General features: G+C 57.8%; 1 protein-coding gene across 2 annotated transcripts in view; it reads left to right on the top strand.

Moving 5' to 3' along the window:
• CRHR2 (corticotropin releasing hormone receptor 2) overlaps window positions 1–11,720 on the top strand; it is a 29,447-nt gene extending 17,727 nt beyond the window's left edge. For both annotated transcript variants that reach the window (XM_059656168.1, XM_059656167.1), the window contains 10 exons: window positions 1,156–1,241; window positions 2,524–2,633; window positions 2,926–3,043; window positions 3,661–3,814; window positions 4,316–4,376; window positions 5,723–5,795; window positions 9,904–9,989; window positions 10,153–10,291; window positions 10,653–10,694; window positions 10,924–11,720. In XM_059656168.1, the coding sequence (XP_059512151.1) occupies window positions 1,156–1,241; window positions 2,524–2,633; window positions 2,926–3,043; window positions 3,661–3,814; window positions 4,316–4,376; window positions 5,723–5,795; window positions 9,904–9,989; window positions 10,153–10,291; window positions 10,653–10,694; window positions 10,924–11,058 (1,004 nt within the window). In that variant the 3' untranslated portion in view covers window positions 11,059–11,720. The remainder of the gene's footprint in view (window positions 1–1,155; window positions 1,242–2,523; window positions 2,634–2,925; window positions 3,044–3,660; window positions 3,815–4,315; window positions 4,377–5,722; window positions 5,796–9,903; window positions 9,990–10,152; window positions 10,292–10,652; window positions 10,695–10,923) is intronic.
• Window positions 11,721–18,942: the final 7,222 nt, after the last annotated feature.

The raw sequence follows: 18,942 nt of genomic DNA, 5'->3' as shown, positions 1-18,942 counted from the left end.
TCTCTGCACCTGTGTTCTGTGTGCTGTTTATCTTCATTAGCTTTATATTGTATATCCTATATAATAAAAGGCTAATATGCAAATTGTCAAACATTCTTTGACTTTCGTACATTTCCCTTGGAGAAAACCTGCACTTTTGTACATCAGACATTGAGGTTCTGAAATGTGTTTTCACACATCACCTTCCAACTTTAACAGAGTCTCAAACATTGAGAGACATCACGTGGGGGCCACCCAGGCAGCCAGGGCTCAAGGTCAGCAGAATGGACCTGTCTCCCCAATGTCCCTCATTCCTATGTGTCAGTAGCCAAGAGCAGGGGTCCTCAAACTACGGCCCGCGGGCCACATGCAAATACAAATATTGTATTTGTTCCCATTTTGTTTTTTTACTTCAAAATAAGATATGTGCAGTGTGCATAGGAATTTGTTCATAGTTTTTTTTGAAACTATAGTCCGGCCCTCCAACGGTCTGAGGGACAGTGAACTGGCCCCCTGTTTAAAAAGTTTGAGGACCCCTGGCCTAGAGGTTATGAACATCAAGCCTGAAGCCTGACCTCCTGCGTCTGAATCCTCTTCTCATTCTTGTATCTTTGGCAGGCAGCCCAATCTCTTTGTGCCTCAGTTTCCTCTCCGTGAAATGGGTTAATGTTAGTACCTCTTTCACGGGGTTGCTGTGGAGACTGGACAGCAGCTAGACAGCAGAGAGGATCTGGTACGTGGCAAACACCTGCTATGTCAGTGGTAGCTGTTATTACAATGAAAGCACTGATACTGGTAGGAAAAGTATGGACCATTTAAGCAAAACATGGTTGAGATAAGAATGGAAATCATTTGGCTGAAAGCGGTGAATCGTCACCCACAGCTCAGGGCTTACAATTGGGTTCAGTTTCAAACAAAATTAAAGGAAGTGTTCGAACTAGTCTAAGACTATACTGGAATGGGGCTATTATTCATGCCTCTTAGCTGCCGTGTGTGGTTACGTCTCGTGTGCAGTTTTCACACACATGACTTTCAGATGAACTTGTAGGTGCGTGTTGTGTTTCCTGCCCTAGGGAAGCTGAGAAGTATGGGCCTTATCCTGGGGGAACCAGGGAGCCAGGGAGAGTTCCTGAGGAGGGGAGTGACTTGCTTCTTGGTGGTTGGCATCTTTTGTAGGAAATGTCTACCGAGAGTGCCTGGAGAATGGGACCTGGGCCTCACGGCTCAACTACTCGCAGTGTGTGCCCATTTTGGATGACAAGGTGAGTGCCCCCCCCCCCTGCTGCCCTGACCCTGATAGACTCACAGGATCCCCAGGGTGGCAGAACCAGGCCTGTCTCCCAACCACTCCATTTTGCACCTCTTATCCCTGCCCCACGTCCCGCCCCCGCCCCCGTGTTCAGTGACACTGTGATGAGGTAGAGAAGGGTGGCACGTGACACAAGAAGGGAATGACTCTGTAGCCAGTGCCCCAACACCTCACAGGCTGTGTGATGTCCTTCCTCCTCTGGGCCTCAGTTTCCCCAGGAGGTACTCTAACTCTGACTCCACGTGGAAATGAGTGCAGCCCCCAGAAGGGCAGTCCCGTAGGAAGCTGGGTCCTGCTCAGAGCCCACTAGCCCTTCTTGCTCTGAAACAGAGTTCCTTGCTGCCTGCGGGGCCAGCCACCTCCCCTTTAAAGCTACGCTTCAGTTCTGATCCAAAAGGATGCGTCCCTCCTCCAGGCCCCTCCTCATTCACCCAACACGGTCCTCAGGGGGCTGGGAGACCATTTATCTAGCCTGGGAAAGTGATTCTTCAACATGTGAGCCAAGGGACACTGTGCTGAGGGCCACAGGAGTGGCAAGCGGGATGGTCCTAAAGGAGAGAGGTTTGCTCCGGCCTCTGTGCTCACCTCCGCTCACGGCCCCGCTGAGGGTGGCAAACCAAGTGGGGCTGGGAGAGGCCTCCTGTGAGCAGGAAGGAGTCCTTCATCCCTGCCTCTGCCTAGAATTGCCAGCCCGGGGGATAATAGAAAGCACAATGGCTTTTATTTGATTCTGATATTGTTCTTGAGCACGCTGCAGACAACACACCTGCCCCTCCCATGGCTACACCCAAGGGCAGACTGATCCCAGGGCAGCCCTCAGACCTCCCATCAGTCACTGCTTCTGAGGCAGGGTGGCTGGTTGGACCCATTGTACAGGGTTCAAACTGAGGCCCAGAGATTTGAATCAACTCACCCTCAGTTGCTCAGCCGGCTGGGGTCTGAGCTGAGACTAAACACAGTCCAGAATTAAAAAGAAAATACAATCTGCCTGCACCTCTGGCACGTCTCAGCATACACTATGTCCAAATCTGCTCCAAAATTGCACGTCAGGAGGCCTGACCGCAGCCATTTCTACCACGAGCCACCCAGTGGCAAACCAAATGCAGGGAGCTGCATGGAGGAGCCCTTCTGCCCTCCGGGTCAGGACATACAGGGTGGCCATCGCTGGAGTGCTCAGCACAGCCTTCCGTGTGGCCCATGCCTCCGTCTGCCCGTATGTCTGTCTGTCCGTCCAGCAGTGGAAGTATGAACTGCACTACTACATCGCACACATGGTCAACTACCTGGGCCATTGCGTTTCCATGGCAGCCCTCATGGCCGCTTTCCTGCTTTTCCTGGCCCTGCGGTGAGTCACCCCTCCCCTGATGTCTCCCTGTCCTCCTCCCGCAACACCCCCTTCGCCTGCCCCAGGGGCCCTGGAGCCAGCAGACGGAGGGCAGGTGGGGGAGGCATGCCTGGCAGGCACATGGATGCCATGGGGAGGCTGGCAGTGAGAGGCCCGACCGTGGCCACCACGGCGGGAATTTGGCTCCTGGTACAACCCTGCCCTCATGCCAGGCTGTCTCTACCTGGCCTCCTGAGGCTCGGTCCTAGCTGACCCCTGACCCTGGCTGACCCCTGACCTGGGCCTCCTGCAGGAGCATTCGCTGTCTTCGGAATGTGATTCACTGGAACCTGATCGGCACCTTTATCCTGCGGAATGCCACGTGGTTCCTGCTGCAGCTCATCGGCCCCGAAGTGCATGAAAGCAATGAGGTCACTGGGCAACCGGTTGGGGCTGGGCCCAGGGGTGGGGGGAGCCCAGCTCAGAGGGAAAGGGATAGATTCTCCTCCGCTGGGGGGACAAAGAGCAGCAACCAAAACTCCTTCTCCCAAACCCAGAGACGGGAGACGCCGCTCCATGGCTCCGCCCACCTTCATCGACCCCCGTACTGTTATTTATGTAATGATTTTCTTTCAATCGAATCACTTTACGTGAAATCACTTTCCTACATGAAAGTTCACCTTCCATCCCTAAATGGAAACCAGTGTGACTTACGGGTTAAAAGTGACCCCCCAGAAAATAGCACCATGGCAACACAACAGTGCCGCCCTTCCAGCCTCGGCCTGCAGGACGCTTGGAGCCAGCCCCCCTTTCTTGGTTAAAAGGGGGAATTAGGAGCCTTGGCGGAAGTCAGACACACCCGCCCCGGGAGACGGTGCGTTACTCAGTCTGAAACAGTGAGAGAGAAATGACGAAGGCAGGTCCACCCAGCGTGGGATTGGAGGGTGTTCAATGCCATGCCCATGAACCACTAAAATGGCCGGCGCCCCAGCCACACACACGGGCCGGCCCGCCGCCCTGACCGCCGCCTGCTCGCCTGCCCGTGCAGGTCTGGTGTCGCTGCATCACCACCGTCTTCAACTACTTCCTGGTGACAAACTTCTTCTGGATGTTCGTGGAGGGCTGCTACCTGCACACAGCCATCGTCATGACCTACTCCACCGAGCGCCTGCCCAAGTGGCTCTTCCTCTTCATCGGATGGTGTGAGGGTCCCCGGGGGGGTGGCAGGGCCAGCGGGGAGGGGGTGCCACCCTCAAGGTCACCTCTCTTCATCTTGGGTCCAAGGACAGAACCACAGCCCTGCCCACCATCCCAGGACGGTCCCCAGCGCAGCCAGCCCCCTCCAGGCAGGCCAGGAGGAAGCTAATAGTCCCTCCGAAGCGCCTCCCACACAGGGACCTGTCTCCCGCCTGGAGTGGCAGATCCAAGGCCTTGGTCTCTGACTCTGGACAAGAAGCTGCCAGCGGCACTTCTCTCTCAGAAAACCCAGTGCCCTCCTCTCTCTGGCCTGCCCGGAGGGGACGGCTGAGGGGGGGGAGGGGCCAGGACTGGGGTCTAGGGACAGGCCCTTGGTCACGGCGGGTCTGCAGTAGAGGATTGGAAACATGATCTCAGGCCCCTTCTGGTCCCCCAATCCTGTGTTCTATAAGAGGGTCCCCTGTCCGCCTGTCTGACCACTACAGCCATGTCTGTCTCTTTTCCAGGCATCCCTTGCCCCATCATCATCGCCTGGGCCCTGGCCAAGCTCTACTATGAGAATAAACAGTGAGTCGGACAGGCCAGCCATGGGTCAGGGTCAGGGGTGTCCGGACGGGGCAGCTGTGGGCTCCGCCATGCCGTAGGGAGGTGTGGCAGCCACACGGGACAGAGCGGCTTTTCCGCATCCTTAGATGGAAAAAATGCAGCCCGGGCACCCAGAGGCGCTCGTGTGGTCAGCGTTGAGTCAACTTGGTTGAGCTGAGTTAGGATTGCTGGCTCCTTTAAGCGCCCTTTGGCCTTTGGGGAGGGCGCCTCCTCAGAACGGGAGGACATGGAGGAGGCCAGGGAGCCTCTCACAGACCCCGGGGCTGCGGCGTGTCCTGGGACTTACCTGCGTCAGAGCCTCTGCTGTACGAAGCCACGGCGCCAATGATGGCAACCTGGTCACGGGTCCCACAGGGAGCGGCTGGGAAGCCGGCACCACCAGCTGAGAGGAGAGAGGACAGGGGGCCATCAGTGTCTGTACACAAGTCTCCAGGGCGTCTCTGAGGCTGGAGAGAGCAGAGGGGACTGGAGGGTGGGGGCAGGAATGGGGCGCAGCCCAGGAACTCGGCATTTGGAAGCACTCATATGATAAAAGCTACCCCAGAACAAAGGGGCAGCTCTCATCATTGTGCGGAAGAGTGACCCTCCCGTCACAGGGGGTATTCGAGCAGAGACCAGAAACCCTGGTGCTGGGGGGCAGCTGGGGAGACGCCTGTCTGAGCCAGGTGCACCGGATGCCCTCTGAGGGGGTGGGGACATAGGCATGGGCCCTTCTCCAGGTCCAGGAGGAGGTCCCCGAGGAGGTCCCCCAGGCCCAGACTCCAAAGCTTCATCCTCCATTCTCCCTAGAGAGCAACCGCGCCCCTGGTGGCAGCGGGCTCCCTCCGAAGGGTGAATGGGGCTCGGCTGGGAGGAAGGCAGGCTCCGGCAGGAGAAGGCTCCTGCTGTTGTGTGAGCGGAGTGCCTGGCACCCGGAGCAGCGGGCTCTCAGCAATGCATGAACAGGGGGCACAGGCGGCTGGACCCAAGGCCAGTCGGGGGGCAGCCCAGCTCTCCGTCATGAGCCCTGGGCCCAGCAATCTAGAAGGGTGAGGGAGTGAGAAGGGGGAGGAGGAGGAAGAAGGGAAGGAGGAGGAGACGACTCAGGCCACCCTCAGACTGGCTGGGGAGAACCTCTAAGCGAGACAAAAGGCAGCCGGGTGCGCACGGCGGTCAGTGGGGCTGGGACCATCCACCCTGCTTCTGGGGAAGGTACAGGCCTGGAGAATGGGTCTCGGGAAGGGTCAGGCCGGAGGCCCCTGGGCCTGAGCCTGCGGTGGTCCCCCAGCTGCGGCTCAGCAGGTCACTGACAGCCCCCACCTTTGCAGGTGCTGGTTTGGGAAGGAGCCGGGCGACCTACTGGACTACATCTACCAGGGCCCCATCATCCTCGTGCTCCTGGTAGGTAGGCCCTGGGACGGGGCTGGGGACCAGGGGAGCAGCTGAGGACCCACCCAGCAGAGACATGAGGGAGCGATGTCTTCCCCCGCACACACTCCGTCCATGCCACCGGCTTCCTGACACCTCCCTTCCCAGCACGCTCTCCCCTCGCTCCATGTCCGTGCAGCCCTTCCCCTCCCCTCCCTGGCACTGGGCTCTTCCTCTGGGCAGAGAATGGGTCTGACTGGCCGGGGGCTAGTGCCCTCCCACATGTGACATTCGTGCCAGGTAAACGCTGAGCCAGCCAGGCAAGTGGGCAGTGGTGGCAAGAGGAGGGTGTGCAGGCTTCTGTTCAGCCCGGACCTGTACCCCTGTCCTCCCCCAGCAGCCCCCTGGGGGCCCAGCCCAGCCTCAGCCTGGAGCCCTGGTACCGGAATGAAGCGTAATGAGCAATTGTTCCTAGTTCAGCTCCCCGCCCTTTGCCAAATGTTTTTGAGTCTGTTGTACAATTGCCACCCGTCTGTGATCCACAACGAGCTTTAATTAAGGTGGAGTTTAAGTAGGGGCTGCATTCTGCAAAAACGAACCCATTATATATCACACATAAAGAAGAGAGACGCACAGAAAGGCCCCATAAGAAATTAGCATTTATGTAAGACTTATTTCAGGCTCGGTAATTTCAGGCTCCTGTCGGTACCAGCTTCCTTAAAGGGCCACACGCTCCTGGGAACTGAGAGAGCGGCATCCATCCACCCCTTGCACACAGCAGGTGCCTAATGAAGGCCTCCTTGGTCTACCGTGAGGGCGATTACTGTATCTCTTTTATTGCCTTACTCTCTTTTTTTGTGACTTTTCCCGGGATTCATTTGACCCCCGTCTTGGGAGTGTCCTTGATGTATGTGCACTGGAGATGACTAAGGTTTCTCACCCACGGCCTGAAATTGCACCACCAGGGCTCTGTGATTTCAGAGGCAAAGCCAGTCCGTGTCAGCAGTGAGTGGGGGAGGGTGGTCCTTGGAGTCCCTCACTCGTTGAATGGAAACTCCATGAGACCCAGTCCCTCCCGGCCAGCTGCTGAGAGCCCTCCTGGAGGACAGGCCTTGTGACGAGCCTCGGACCCAGCCAAGGAAGGCTGGCCTGGCTGGGGGACCAGCGATAGTGGGGAGCGAGCCCCTGGTGCAAGCAGGGGGCACAGTGGTGAGGAAATGAATGGAGAAAGGGAGACAAGACTCAACCAGCTTTCTCTCCGTGTCCGCTTCCTGGTTTCACCCTCGCCTCCAGGGCATTTTGTGTGTCCTTCCCTTTGGCCCCAGCCCACACCCAGCTATTTGCACCAACAGGGCTTCCAGGTGCCAAGGATTAGCCCTTCCAAAATCTCCATCCTTGTTATGTCCAAACCCCGCATTCCCCTGTGTCTGGGAGAAGTAGGGAGCATGCTTCCCATTTCACAGATGAAAACACTGAGAGAGGGGACGACCTGCCCAAGGTCACCACTAACTGCTAGGGCTGGTTCCCCACCACCCGTGCCATCGTCTCTGTAGGATCTGTGTTTGGGGCCCCTGCCCCACCCCGAGCTGAGAGGGCCCTGCAGGAAGGAATCTCGTGCTTTGGGTTCCCAGCTATTTCTGCCTCCCTCCTGGACTTGTGTCCTGATTCCTCTGCCTCACCTCAGCCACACTGGCCGCCATCCAGCCCACCTCCCCCACCCAGGGCTTCCTCTGCCGGGAACACTCCCCCCTTTCTCAGTTCACATGCCATTTCTCCAGGCCTTTCTGACCACTTAAGGAAAATGCAATGCACCCCTCATCCCAGACCGAGAGCCAGGTCCACTTCCTATCATCAGTGCCCAGCTCAGAGTCAGGCACATGGCCCTCGCTGAGTGAGTGAGTGAATGAATGAATGAATGAATGAATGAAACAAGAAACCCAGGCTGGACAAGATTAGAGTGCAGTAGCCAGTGCTCACTGAAGAGCTTGGATTTGACAGGGGAAGAGTGGGGTTCAAGAATGGAGAGCACCGTGTGGACTGGGGGGTCAGAGACTCCCTGCAGGAGGAAGAAAGGTGCCTGGTGGGTGAGGTGGTGCAGATGTTGTAAAGGGGGAGGCTGGGAATCAAGCTCATGAGGGCAGAGTGGCTTTCCGGCTGCACAGGCCCAGGCTGAGATGGGGGAGGGGGCAGCATCACTAACTGCCCTGCCTCATGGGAGAAGAGGGGAGAGGGCCTTGTCTTCCAGACTGTCCACACCAGACCCCCTCCTGCTCTTCCTCGGTACCTGGAACAGGGCCCCGTAGCCAGGAGGAGCTCAGCGATGCTTATGGACGGGATGAAGGGGTGGATGATGGGTGGGGTGGACATATGTTATGTCACCCATTAAATAAATGGGCGAATGGCTAGATAGAGTGGTGCATGCTTGCTGAGTAGCTAGTTGGATGGATTTGTGGGTGGGTGGGTGGGTAGTTGAGTGGGTAGGTGAGTGGATGGGTAAGAGTGGGTGGATAATTGAATGAATTGGTTAGCGGGTAGATGGATGATGGGTAAATAAGATTAAATGCAGGGAAATATGGCAGAAATGGGAATATATCTTGATTCCAACAGCCTCTACTCTAAGAGAAGTCAGAGTCAGGAAAGGTCAAATAGTTTGTCTCACTTATGTGAGGACACCGGGATTGACCTATGTGTTCCGGTTAATGCAGAAACCCGGGAGCTATCACCTGGATGACCCTTGAGGAGAACCAGGGCTCAGCAGGCCATGGGCAGCCCTGGCTGAAGGCTTCCCAGCCCACCCTGATCAGGCCGTGCCGCTGAGGGCATGAGAGCCGCAGGCTATGGCCAAGGAGCCTGAGCCCCTCAGGTCCCCAGAGCACCTCAAATTTAGGTCATCCAGAGGCCACAGGAATCTCTGTCCCCTGATGTCTGCCTGTGTCCCCCAGCCAGGATCCGGAACTTAGGAGGGTTTAAGGAGTGATGGAGTCTCAGGACTGAGACCTGGGAAGAGTGTGTGAGTATGTATGTGAGTGTGAGTGTGTGTGTGCGTGAGAGTGTGTGTGTGTGTGTGCGTGAGTGTGTGTGTGTGGTGTGTGTGAGTGTGTGAGTATGTATGTGAGTGTGTGTGTGTGAGTGTGTGTGTGTGGTGTGTGTGAGTGTGTGTGTGAGTATGTGAGTGTGTGTGTGAGTATGTATGTGTGTGTGTGTGAGTATGTATGTGAGTGTGTGTGTGTGAGTGTGCATGTTGAAAGGGATTGCTAGTGTCAGGCCCACACACACACACTCCCTTTCTTGTCTGCTTACACTTGGAGACAAATGAAGATAAAAAACAACAGACACACTGTGTCCCCCCATACACACACACTCACACCCTCACACAGCACAGCCTTGCCAGGAGCGTGTGGAGGGCAGCACAGCCACACACACACACACACACGCCCACGAGGTTAACAGACACCTGCAGCCACAGGCCGCAGGAGCCAGGCAGGGCCCCGGTGGGGGAGAGGCGGGCGCCGTGGGCGCAGAGGCTGACACAGCTCAGAATGAAGACCAACGAGACCCTTCCAGAGCCTCCCCGTGGGCCCACGGCTCGTTCATCTTCATTGGCCGCGGGTCTGCGGAGGCTCTGGGCTTTACGGGCACAGGGGGGCGGAGGGAGAGTCATCAGTCCGCGGCACCCAGTTCCCGGCACCCCAGCCGGCGGCCGTCTGCTGCCCCAGGCAGGGCTGTCCTCAGTAAGAGGCCCTCTCCCCCTGCCCACCAGGAAGCGGTCTTTCTCCAGGAGACCCGTGGCAGTGAGGGGGGACCCTGCCCCCGCAGCAGAGAGGGGGGGGCTCGGGCAGAGCGGGGTGAGGACTCTGGACTCAGGCCTCAGGAGGCGTGGCCTCTGCGCCCTCATCTGCTGCCTGGGGTGGCTCCCCTCCGGGAGCCCTCAGGTGACAGGCAGCTGAGCAGAAGGGGGCGCCTGCCTGTCCCCCGAGAGAGGAGCAGAGGCCGTGGGGCCCCAGGCCGGGGCTGGGGTGATGTGTGTGCCATGCGTGCATGTGCGTGGAACTCGGGCTCGCAGTGGGTTACAGGGCAGGTGGCTGCTCTCCGCGCGAACCACCTCATGGTCCCCCTTCCCCTCTCTGACTCCCTCCTCCAGATCAACTTTGTGTTTCTGTTCAACATCGTCAGGATCCTGATGACAAAACTACGAGCATCCACCACGTCAGAGACGATCCAGTACAGGTAAGTGATGGGTACCTCCCCCCCCCCCCCCCCCGTCCCCCGTAGGGAGAAATGGAGGCCAGGTGGGCCCTGCACCGGCCTCTGGGCAGGGTCCTCTCTGTCTCCCCCGGGAGCTCCCGCCACCCAGTGAGGCCCCGCCCGCAGTGTCCCCCTCCCCCCCCAGGAAGGCGGTGAAGGCCACCCTGGTGCTCCTGCCGCTTCTGGGCACCACCTACATGCTCTTCTTGGTCAACCCCGGGCAGAAGGACGAGCTGTCGCAGATCGTGTTCATCTACTTCAACTCCTTCCTGCAGTCATTCCAGGTGGGCCCAGGGCCGAGGGGCCCAGCGAACTTCCTGACCTGGGCGCCCAGGTGCCCTCACGGGACGGTCGCACACAGGGGACAGGTGCACATGGGGGTCACTCGGGTACACACTCAAATATAAGTGTGCACACACTGAACCCCACCCCAGAGCCCAGGTGCCCCCCCCCCCCCACGGGGTCTGGGTCGCCCAGCTGGCACCTACTGCTAGCCCAGAACCTGCTCTGTCACACCTGCACCAGGAGGGGTGGCCCCAGCTCTGAGCCTCTGGGGTCCTGGGTCAGAGTGTTCCCCGGCCCCCTGGCCCTCTCCAGGCCGGGCGATGCCCACGCAGACCCCTGACCACCCTCCTTCCTTTCCAGGGCTTCTTCGTGTCTGTCTTCTACTGCTTCTTAAACGGAGAGGTATGAGGCCGGGCCAGGGGCCTCACCCACTCCAGGCGGTTCCCACAGAGCCGCCCAGCCCCTCGGGCCTGCGGGGTCCCTGGCTCTGCTCAGCTCCACAGTGGAGAAGGGGGGAGCGTCTGGAAAACCGCCCAGCCTTGGGGGGGACAGGGGGGCTGCCTGAGGGACCCCTGCAGCGTAGAGGTCAAGTATGCAGCCAGGAACAGCTGAGTCTGTGCCTCCCCCGCAGGTGCGCGCAGCCGTGAAGAAGAGGTGGCACCGGTGGCAGGACCATCACTCGCTCCGAGTCCCAGGGGCCGTGTCCATCCCCACCTCGCCCACTCGGATCAGCTTCCACAGCATCAAGCAGACGGCCGCTGTATGACCCCGCGTGTCACCGCTCGCCCGTCACTCCCGGGTCAGTCGGAACAGCTTCCCCGTCCTCCTCCACCGCCCGTGCTTGCCCGAAGCCCAGATGGGGCCGGAGGGAGGGAGGGAGAGACCAGCTCTCCAGCCTGTGCAGCCCAGGGGCCTCCGCGGGCCCAGGGGCCGGAGCGGAGCGGAGAAGTCGCAGGAACCCCAAGGAGAGCAAGACGGTGGGTCCGCAGGCGTTTGTGACACCGGCCTCACAGAGATCCTCATGGCAGCCCCGCTCACCGATGAGGAGGCTGAGGCCCGGGGCGGAAGGACCTGCCCAAGTCCCACAGCTCGATCCTGTGGCCTGGGCCCCTGCCCCCCTCGTGGTGTGGGCCCTCCTGCCAGCAGCCGGAGGCGGTTGGCCCTGCTCCCTGCCTGCCGCCTCCACACTCAGGGGCGCCCTCTGCAGTCGGGGGGAGTAAAGGATTAGTTTGGAGGGCTTAATCCCAGGGCCCCTCTGCGAAAGCCTGGTCTACACCACCCCTGCCCCCGGGCTTCCTGAAGAAGAAGGCGGACTCCTTTCTGGGAGACCCATAGATTCAAGGGCTTGAGGAGGGGAAGGGGGAGAGGAAGACAGGGCTAGGACAGCCACACTTAGGCCAATAAGGTACATAGGGCAGGACAAAACGGAGAGAAGCCGGGGGTGGGCTGGGGGTGGGGGGGCAGACGGGCGGGGACGAGGGGTAGAAATAGCAGAAACTGAAGCACATCTGTAGTGACCGGAGCTAACTCCCCAGCCTCCACCGGAGCCTCCCCTTCTGAAGCCACATCTGCTCTCTGTGGAATAAACCATGTCTCTGTGGAAACAGCCCCCACAGGTGCAGGGGACCAGGCAGCCGAAGGGGTGCTGGGGCCAGGGGTGCTGGGCTGGGCCCGCCCTCCTTGCTGACTGGCGCTGGCCTGGGCCGGTTCTCTCTGACCCCTGCCCCGCAGGCCTGACCCTTATCATTCCCCCAAGACAATATCTGCCCCTCCTCCCCAGCCACAGGCAGTTGAATTCAGCACAGACAGAGGTACCGTGCAGCTCGCCTGCACACCCCGGCCTGTGCCCCGGCCTGTCCCAGAGGCCCAGGTTCTGGAATCTGGAGGGACAGGCTGACAAGGCCTGTGGTCTCCATGAGCAACAGTTTCCCCCTGGTCCTGGCTCCCCGCTGCCCTGCAGGAGGGGCCAGGAGCCCAGGGGCAGGAGGAGCCATCAGGCCAGGGTTCAAAGGGGCTTTTGCTCTTGGTACGCGCCCCCCTCCCCGCCCTACAGCCCAGTTTTTAAAATTGTATCTATCTTGTCTTGCATTTTTAAGTTGATGTCTAATATTTTTTACCTAGATTTTAAAACTTGTGAGATTTCTGTGATTTCTGGGATTGGGTAAATATTTGCGTGTTAAAATAAAACTGCCACAATATTTTTAAAAAGCTTACAGACTCCGAGCACAGCAGTGATTAAATACCTACCCTCATCTGTCAAAAAAAAAAAAAAAATTACAATGGCTGCTCTTTGCAGGTGGAGAGTTTACACGGTTTCTCTCTGAACGTGTATCCCCGTCCATTCCTTTCCCTGTGGGATTTTATACAAATGAAGTATTTTTATGGTTGAAAGTCTTTTACTGCTCACCTAACCATATTCCTCTGCCACAAAATACATTTAGAAATTGAAACAGAAATATTTAATTTCCTGTGACCGAAGGTTCTAAGGGATTTTTTAAAAAGTCTTCTAAATAGAATTCTTACAATTATTATTTTTCCTATAAAAGGCAGCATGTGCGTGAGGAAAACAACAGGGTTGCTAAGAGTTTTTTAGAAGTAATTGTTAAACTGAAAAAGGAAAGTCATTGAAAACACATCTTCTGAAATGGATAGGAACTTAATTGTTTGTGAATCTGCGGGGGGAAATGTATTGCGAGAAGGGAGCGGGACTCAGCACCCTTTTCCCTCTTCTCATTGTGTATAACCACATGCTGGGAGGCCTTGGCCCATGAGTAAGTAGGTGTCGCTCGATTCTCTGACTCCTGAGCTGAATGCCCAAAATGGCACAGTGAGGGCTCATCACACACGGCCGCCCGCTGGCCCCTGCAGCACCCTTTCTATAGTAAATGCGGCCGGAAACAGGAACGGAGAGCTACCAGCCTTGCAAGGGCTTTGCTGCCCCCGCAGGTGCCTGTTGAATGTCTCACCCTGGACACCTCGGCGCCAGCGGGACGTGGTCCGGGTGAGGTGCTGGGGGCACCACAGCCCGTGCCCAGTGGGAGGCAGTGGAATGCCCCGACCAATCATTCCCGAGAGATAGCCCTCACGCCGGTCCTGGCAGGACTTCCGTGCAGGCAGAGGCGGCCTGATGGCCACTCCCTCTAGCATCCTGGGGGGTTGTAGAGCCGGGAGCCAGCAATGGCCAGGCCCCCAGAGGCCACCGGAGAGCCCTGCGGCCAGCAGAGACGGAGGGCTCATCAGAGAAGCCACCGGAACGCAGGCCCCTGCAGAGCCTCAGCGCCAGGTCCAGACACTCATCTCTGCTCCTCAGATGCCGGTTCATTACCCCGCCCGCTCCCCGAGGGCCTGCCCAAGGGCATCAGTCTCTAACCCGCGTTTTTGTTTATTTGTTCATCCTCACTCGAGGATATTTCTTCCATTGATTCTTAGAAAGAGTGGAAGGAGGATGGGGGGAAAGGAGGGAGAGAGAGAGAGGGAGGGAGGGAGGGAGGGAAGGAAGGAGGGAGGGAGAGAGAGAGAGAGAGAGAGAGAGAGAGAGAGAGAGAGAGAGAGAACATTGACATGAGAGAGACACATGGATCAATTGCCTCCTACTGGACCAGGTATGTGCCCTTGACCAGGAATCAAACTTGCCACCCTTCGGTGTTCAGGCTGATGCTCCCAGTGGTCAGCAAACCGTGGCTCGCGAGCCACATGCGGCTCTTTGGCCCCTGAGTGTGGCTCTTCCACAAAATACCACATGGGGGCATGCACATACAGTGCGATTGAAACTTCGTGGCCCATGCACAGAAGTTGGTATTTTGTGGAAGAGCCACACTTAAGGGGCCAAAGAGCCGCATGTAACTCGCGAGCCGCAGTTTGCTGACCACTACTCTAACCAATGAGCAAGGGCTCCACCCTGTTTTCAGCAGGAGGTTGACCCTCCTTGGTCCCATGCTAACCCTGCATCCCCTTATTACGGGGGGCAGGGGGGTCTGGTTATGGTCCCTGCTGAACTCTGACCTTGAAATGCCACCAGGCCATCAGGCCCTGTCCCTGGCTCCCCTACATGTTGGCCTCAGTGAGCACCTGTCCTGGCAACCAAGCCCATCCCCACAGCAAGAGCTCTGCACCCAGTAGGAGCCCTAGAAGGGCTCCCGGAAAAACCGGCCTTTCCTACGTGGCCCACCCAGAGCTGCTGACTCCCAGGCTGGAGCCCTGGCCAACCAGACCGACCAAAGGCGCAGAGAACCCAGCGGTCCCGTAGCTTTGCAGGGACGATCCATCCCCGGCTCCATGCCCACCACCAGCAGAGCCCAGGCCGGGCCCCGACCTCTCTGCTGCACACGTGGACAGCAAACTGGAGGAGGAAGCCTCCGACATCCTACCGAGATGCCACTGCTGGCGTCCATGGAGTCACCCCCACTCCAGGGGCCCCACGCGGCGGGATTAGCCTTCACCCCATCCTCATCTAGGTCTGTGACTGTCGCCCTCTCCCTATCACAGGTGAACCATCAAACATGTGGTCCCCCTGTTTAAACCCCACACTTGTTGGCGGGCACAGGAGGGGCCACGGAGGGACGATAGAGGCAGCTGGGCAAAGGGTCCACTGTGGCCGGAGCAGAGGGCCTGGGGGGCAGCTCTGAGTCCAGCCCGGTTGCTGTGGGACAAATGAGTGAGCAGCGGTGGGCGGAAGGAGCAGTTCTCGCTGCGGGAGAAAATGTCCCTCAGCTGCTGCTGTGAATACAGCACAGTCATTAATCTAATTAATCGTGCTGCTTTGTTAGTTGTGCAGGGCAGTGAGTGAGGTCCCCTCCGGCTCACGGAGGCCCAGCGCTGATCAACAATCCAGCGTCACGGGCCCACGGAGGCCCCTCTGCCCACGAAGGCAGAGCAGCCAGCCTTGTCATCTCTCTCCTCCCGTCCTGGTCCCCCTGTTCTCTGGGGAAGGCTGGTGTCGGCCGGAACCACCCCGCCACCGCCGCCCTCCCTGCCTCTTCCCGTTGGACCCAAATACCTTGTCCTCCCAGGGCTCTTCCAACGCCTGCACCTCCGGTTCCTAAGCCACGGAATCCCCTGCCCCGTCTCCAAAGACCTCATTCCTCAGCTAGAAACAGCTGCTGGCTACCCATCTCCCGGGCTGCAGACCTAATGGGCCTTCCCAGCTGAAGGGATGAGGAGGAAAAGGTCCCTCCTTGGAAACGATGGGCTCTTTTCCTTAGAAAAATATAAACGTATAAAATGTAAAAATACAGCGTGTTAAATAGTGCACGAAGTTTCTACAGAAATCCTCAAAGGAACCAGAGAGCCAAGTTGAAGAGCCACTGCCCTCGGGAGAACATGAAAACGCTCTCATGTAGCTAATAAGTTTTCCCTAATTGCTGGTGCTCGGGCTGCCCGAGAATTAGGAGCCCAGGTGGCTTAAGCCTCCGGGTTTGTGAGCCTACTCCAGACCTGACTCAGGAGGCTGGGGGGTGGGCCTCGCACAGGAGGGTCCTGGGAGCCACCAGCACGCACTGTGCCCACCACCCCTGCCCTGGGACAATGGGCCTTTCCAGGGCCACGCTCTCATCGGTGGCGCTCCCGGACTGGATACAAGCCTGGGTCTGTTAACGGCTTGGAGGCAGGACCTTGTGTGTCCCAGCCCAGAACTGCGAGGGCTGGAGAAATATTAGGGTTCCAAGGCAGGTTTCATCTGAACAAAGGGTTCCAAACGCATGGATCAGACCGAGGATGCACACAACCTAGTGCCTGGGGGTAGGAAGCTGTTTTCTAAGTGAGAGACCTTCTCCAGAAGCACAGTAGAAAGAAACAAGACTGGTCACAGTTAGTGCACACAGTAGGTCCAGGTGTTTCAGGTTCACAGTTAGTGCACACAGTAGGTCCAGGTGTATCAGGGTGGTGGCCTGGTTCTGAACATTGACTGAAAGTGGAGCTGATGACCTGGACGTGGCCTGTGAGAGAAGTCAAGACTGGCATTGGAGTTGTCGCTAACAGAGGGGACAGCTAAAGGGAGTGTGCCAACTTGCATGCTTGCTTCAGAATTCTTTTCAGAAAAATGGAAGGTCTGGTCTTAGTTTTAAAACGACTGTTAATAAAGATTTTTTAAAGCTTGTCAGTGTTTTTCCCCCTTCCCACAATCTCATCTTGCTTTATCTCACTATCAATTATCTCGCACTTAGATACGGAGCAGTGGGTGTTGATGAGCCAAGAAAAGCTCTAATTAGAGCAACCGGTTTTAGTTAGCACAACTGTGGTTGCACTAATTGTTGGTGATTGAGTTTTAAGGCCTAACAAGGGCAGACACTGGCTGGAAAAGTCTGTGTGGGTCACTTCTGCACCAAGGCCTGACCCTGAACGAGGGGGCAGAGAGCTTGGCTCCTGGAGAGAGGAGGGCTCCTTCCAGCCTCAAGCTCATGACACCTCAGACTCGGGCTGTGGCCGGGAACCAAGGCAGGGCGGGTTAGAATGGGCCATCCCAGCTGGATTCTAGAAGAATCAGGACTGGGATCCACTATTTCCAGCACCAAGCTCCCCAAACCCTCTGTTCTTCAGCCCCACCCACCCCTTCCAACAGAATCATGGCTGGGTCAGTCCATCCTGGAAAACTATAATCCCACTGCTCACTCCACCACCTCATTCATGCCTGTCTAATTGTCTCAGGAAACAAGGCTCATATACTAGTAAATTCATAATCTCAAAGGGAAGCCCTTCAGGAGAGCAATGGTCCAGCATTTGCTTATGGCAAGAAAGTTCCCAGTGGGCAAGGGCGGGAAACACTGGAAGGAAGACAGCCCCCCTGAGGGAGTGCCCACAGCTCCTGGTGGCTATGTCCTCTGGCCTCCAGCACGCACCATCCACAGATCAGGCTCCCACACGCCAACAGCCAGTGCACGTGTGTGGATTCAAGGGGGCCCCTTCTCTTGAAATTGCACATGACCCAGAGCGATGCCTCTCCACCCAGTGTCCAGGGCTGTGTTTCCGCAACGTCCTCTCTGGCCGGCATCAAGTGGCCTTGGATTCTCTCTCTCTCTCTCTCTCTCTCTCTCTCTCTCTCTCTCTCTCTCACACACACACACACACACACACACACACACACACACACGAAGCCAGAAATGGCTCATGTCAGCCTTGTTCCCTTAACACAGAGCCCACCAGCCCACTGGGCCTAAACAGATCCTACATCTCTGATGTAGAGGGCTTTTTTTCTTTTCTTTTTAACTGAGGACACAAAGTCTCTGAAATGGCAAAGGACGGGCCGCTATAGGTTACGCAATTGCCCAAGGCAGCACCACGCATGGCGTCAGAGTCCGATCTCATGTGGACATGTCCGTCTCCAACGTCGGCCATTTAACTATTATAACACCTGCCTCGCCTGCAGGAAGTGATGTCGGGCAGAAAAATGAACGTGGCTGCAGATTCTGAACCCGACTATTAACCAGCACAGAGAAGCCAGGCCCAGGGGGGAGCCCCCTGTCCACCAGCTCTCGTGGGAACTCCGGGGAGCGCGGGGAAGACGGTTCCTCAGCCGTCTCACGGACACACTGACCGAACACTGAACTCATTCTCTTCAACCAGCTTCAGAAAAGGAAACCAACCTCAAGGAGAGGGAAAGGGACCCAGGGACTCAGGTGACCAACCAGCTCTCCCCTCGCCAAGCCAGGGCCCTGCCTCACAGTTCCTTTCCTAACAGCCACTCTGCACAGGTTCTGCTCTAACTGCGGGGGCCATGGACACAGCGCCCGGGCCACCGACGCAGTACCCAGACACGTGCCTCACCCGGCCCAGAGCACCTGACGTGGCTTCACGGAGGATGCCTAAACGGCTTTTGTAAACTCAGGGATCCAGGCAGGTTGGGATGCTCAGAAAGGACCTCCGGATGCCAGGGAAGACTGTGTGTGCTTGTGGTAACTACCCAAAGTGGCTGGAGCTGAGAGAGAGAGGGGGGGGGGGGGAGAGGAGACAGAGACGGGGTGCATGGGGGCAGAAAGCACCCGTGCTGTCTCCAGCGGTGGCCTGCGAACAGTCTTCTTGCCCCTTCTCCAGAGGTCCTCTCCAGGGTTAGCCACACCCTCCCCGAGGCGACATCCGCAGACACAGCGCCTCCTGGAACAAGAGGCTGGGAAGACAGAGACGTCCTGACCTGGCCGAGAAGGTGCTTCGCCAACTGCAAGGTGCGGGATGAGAGGAAAGGCCTTGAGTCGTCGGCAAGCTTACCAACAGGTGCATGCTTCCCGACAGCAAGAAACAGTGTAAGCCTGTGATAGGGACGAGGGGGGAGGGCCCGGCACAGTGCGGACAGTGACGGCACGGGAAGGAGTGGCAGCTTCTCCAGGAGCTCGGTCCCGCACACCCCACCCGGGAGCCTGTCCTCCGCCACAAAGCCACCCCAAGGCTCAAGCCAACCCCGCGTGTGAGGAGTGACCACAGCTGTCGGAGGACAAGTGGCGCCCTCGCTCACCACGGCTGTCACCAGGAGCACCTTTTCTAAAGGAAGGGTTCTCCGAGCCTTCACAGCACCCTTTCTCCGGCCTCTTCATCCCCACACAATCATGTAGTTGAACTTGGTTCCCACGGCCCCCGCCCCCTACTAGCAGAGTGAGCCTGAGAGGGCTCGGCTTCCTTTCCTTTGGTGGATGGATGAGGACAGTTGTGACCCTTAAGTTCCTGC

This window comes from Myotis daubentonii, chromosome 10 (assembly GCF_963259705.1).
Source record: "Myotis daubentonii chromosome 10, mMyoDau2.1, whole genome shotgun sequence".
In the NCBI taxonomy this organism is placed as follows: domain Eukaryota; kingdom Metazoa; phylum Chordata; class Mammalia; order Chiroptera; family Vespertilionidae; genus Myotis; species Myotis daubentonii.
This window is presented reverse-complemented; position numbering and strand designations above follow the sequence as displayed.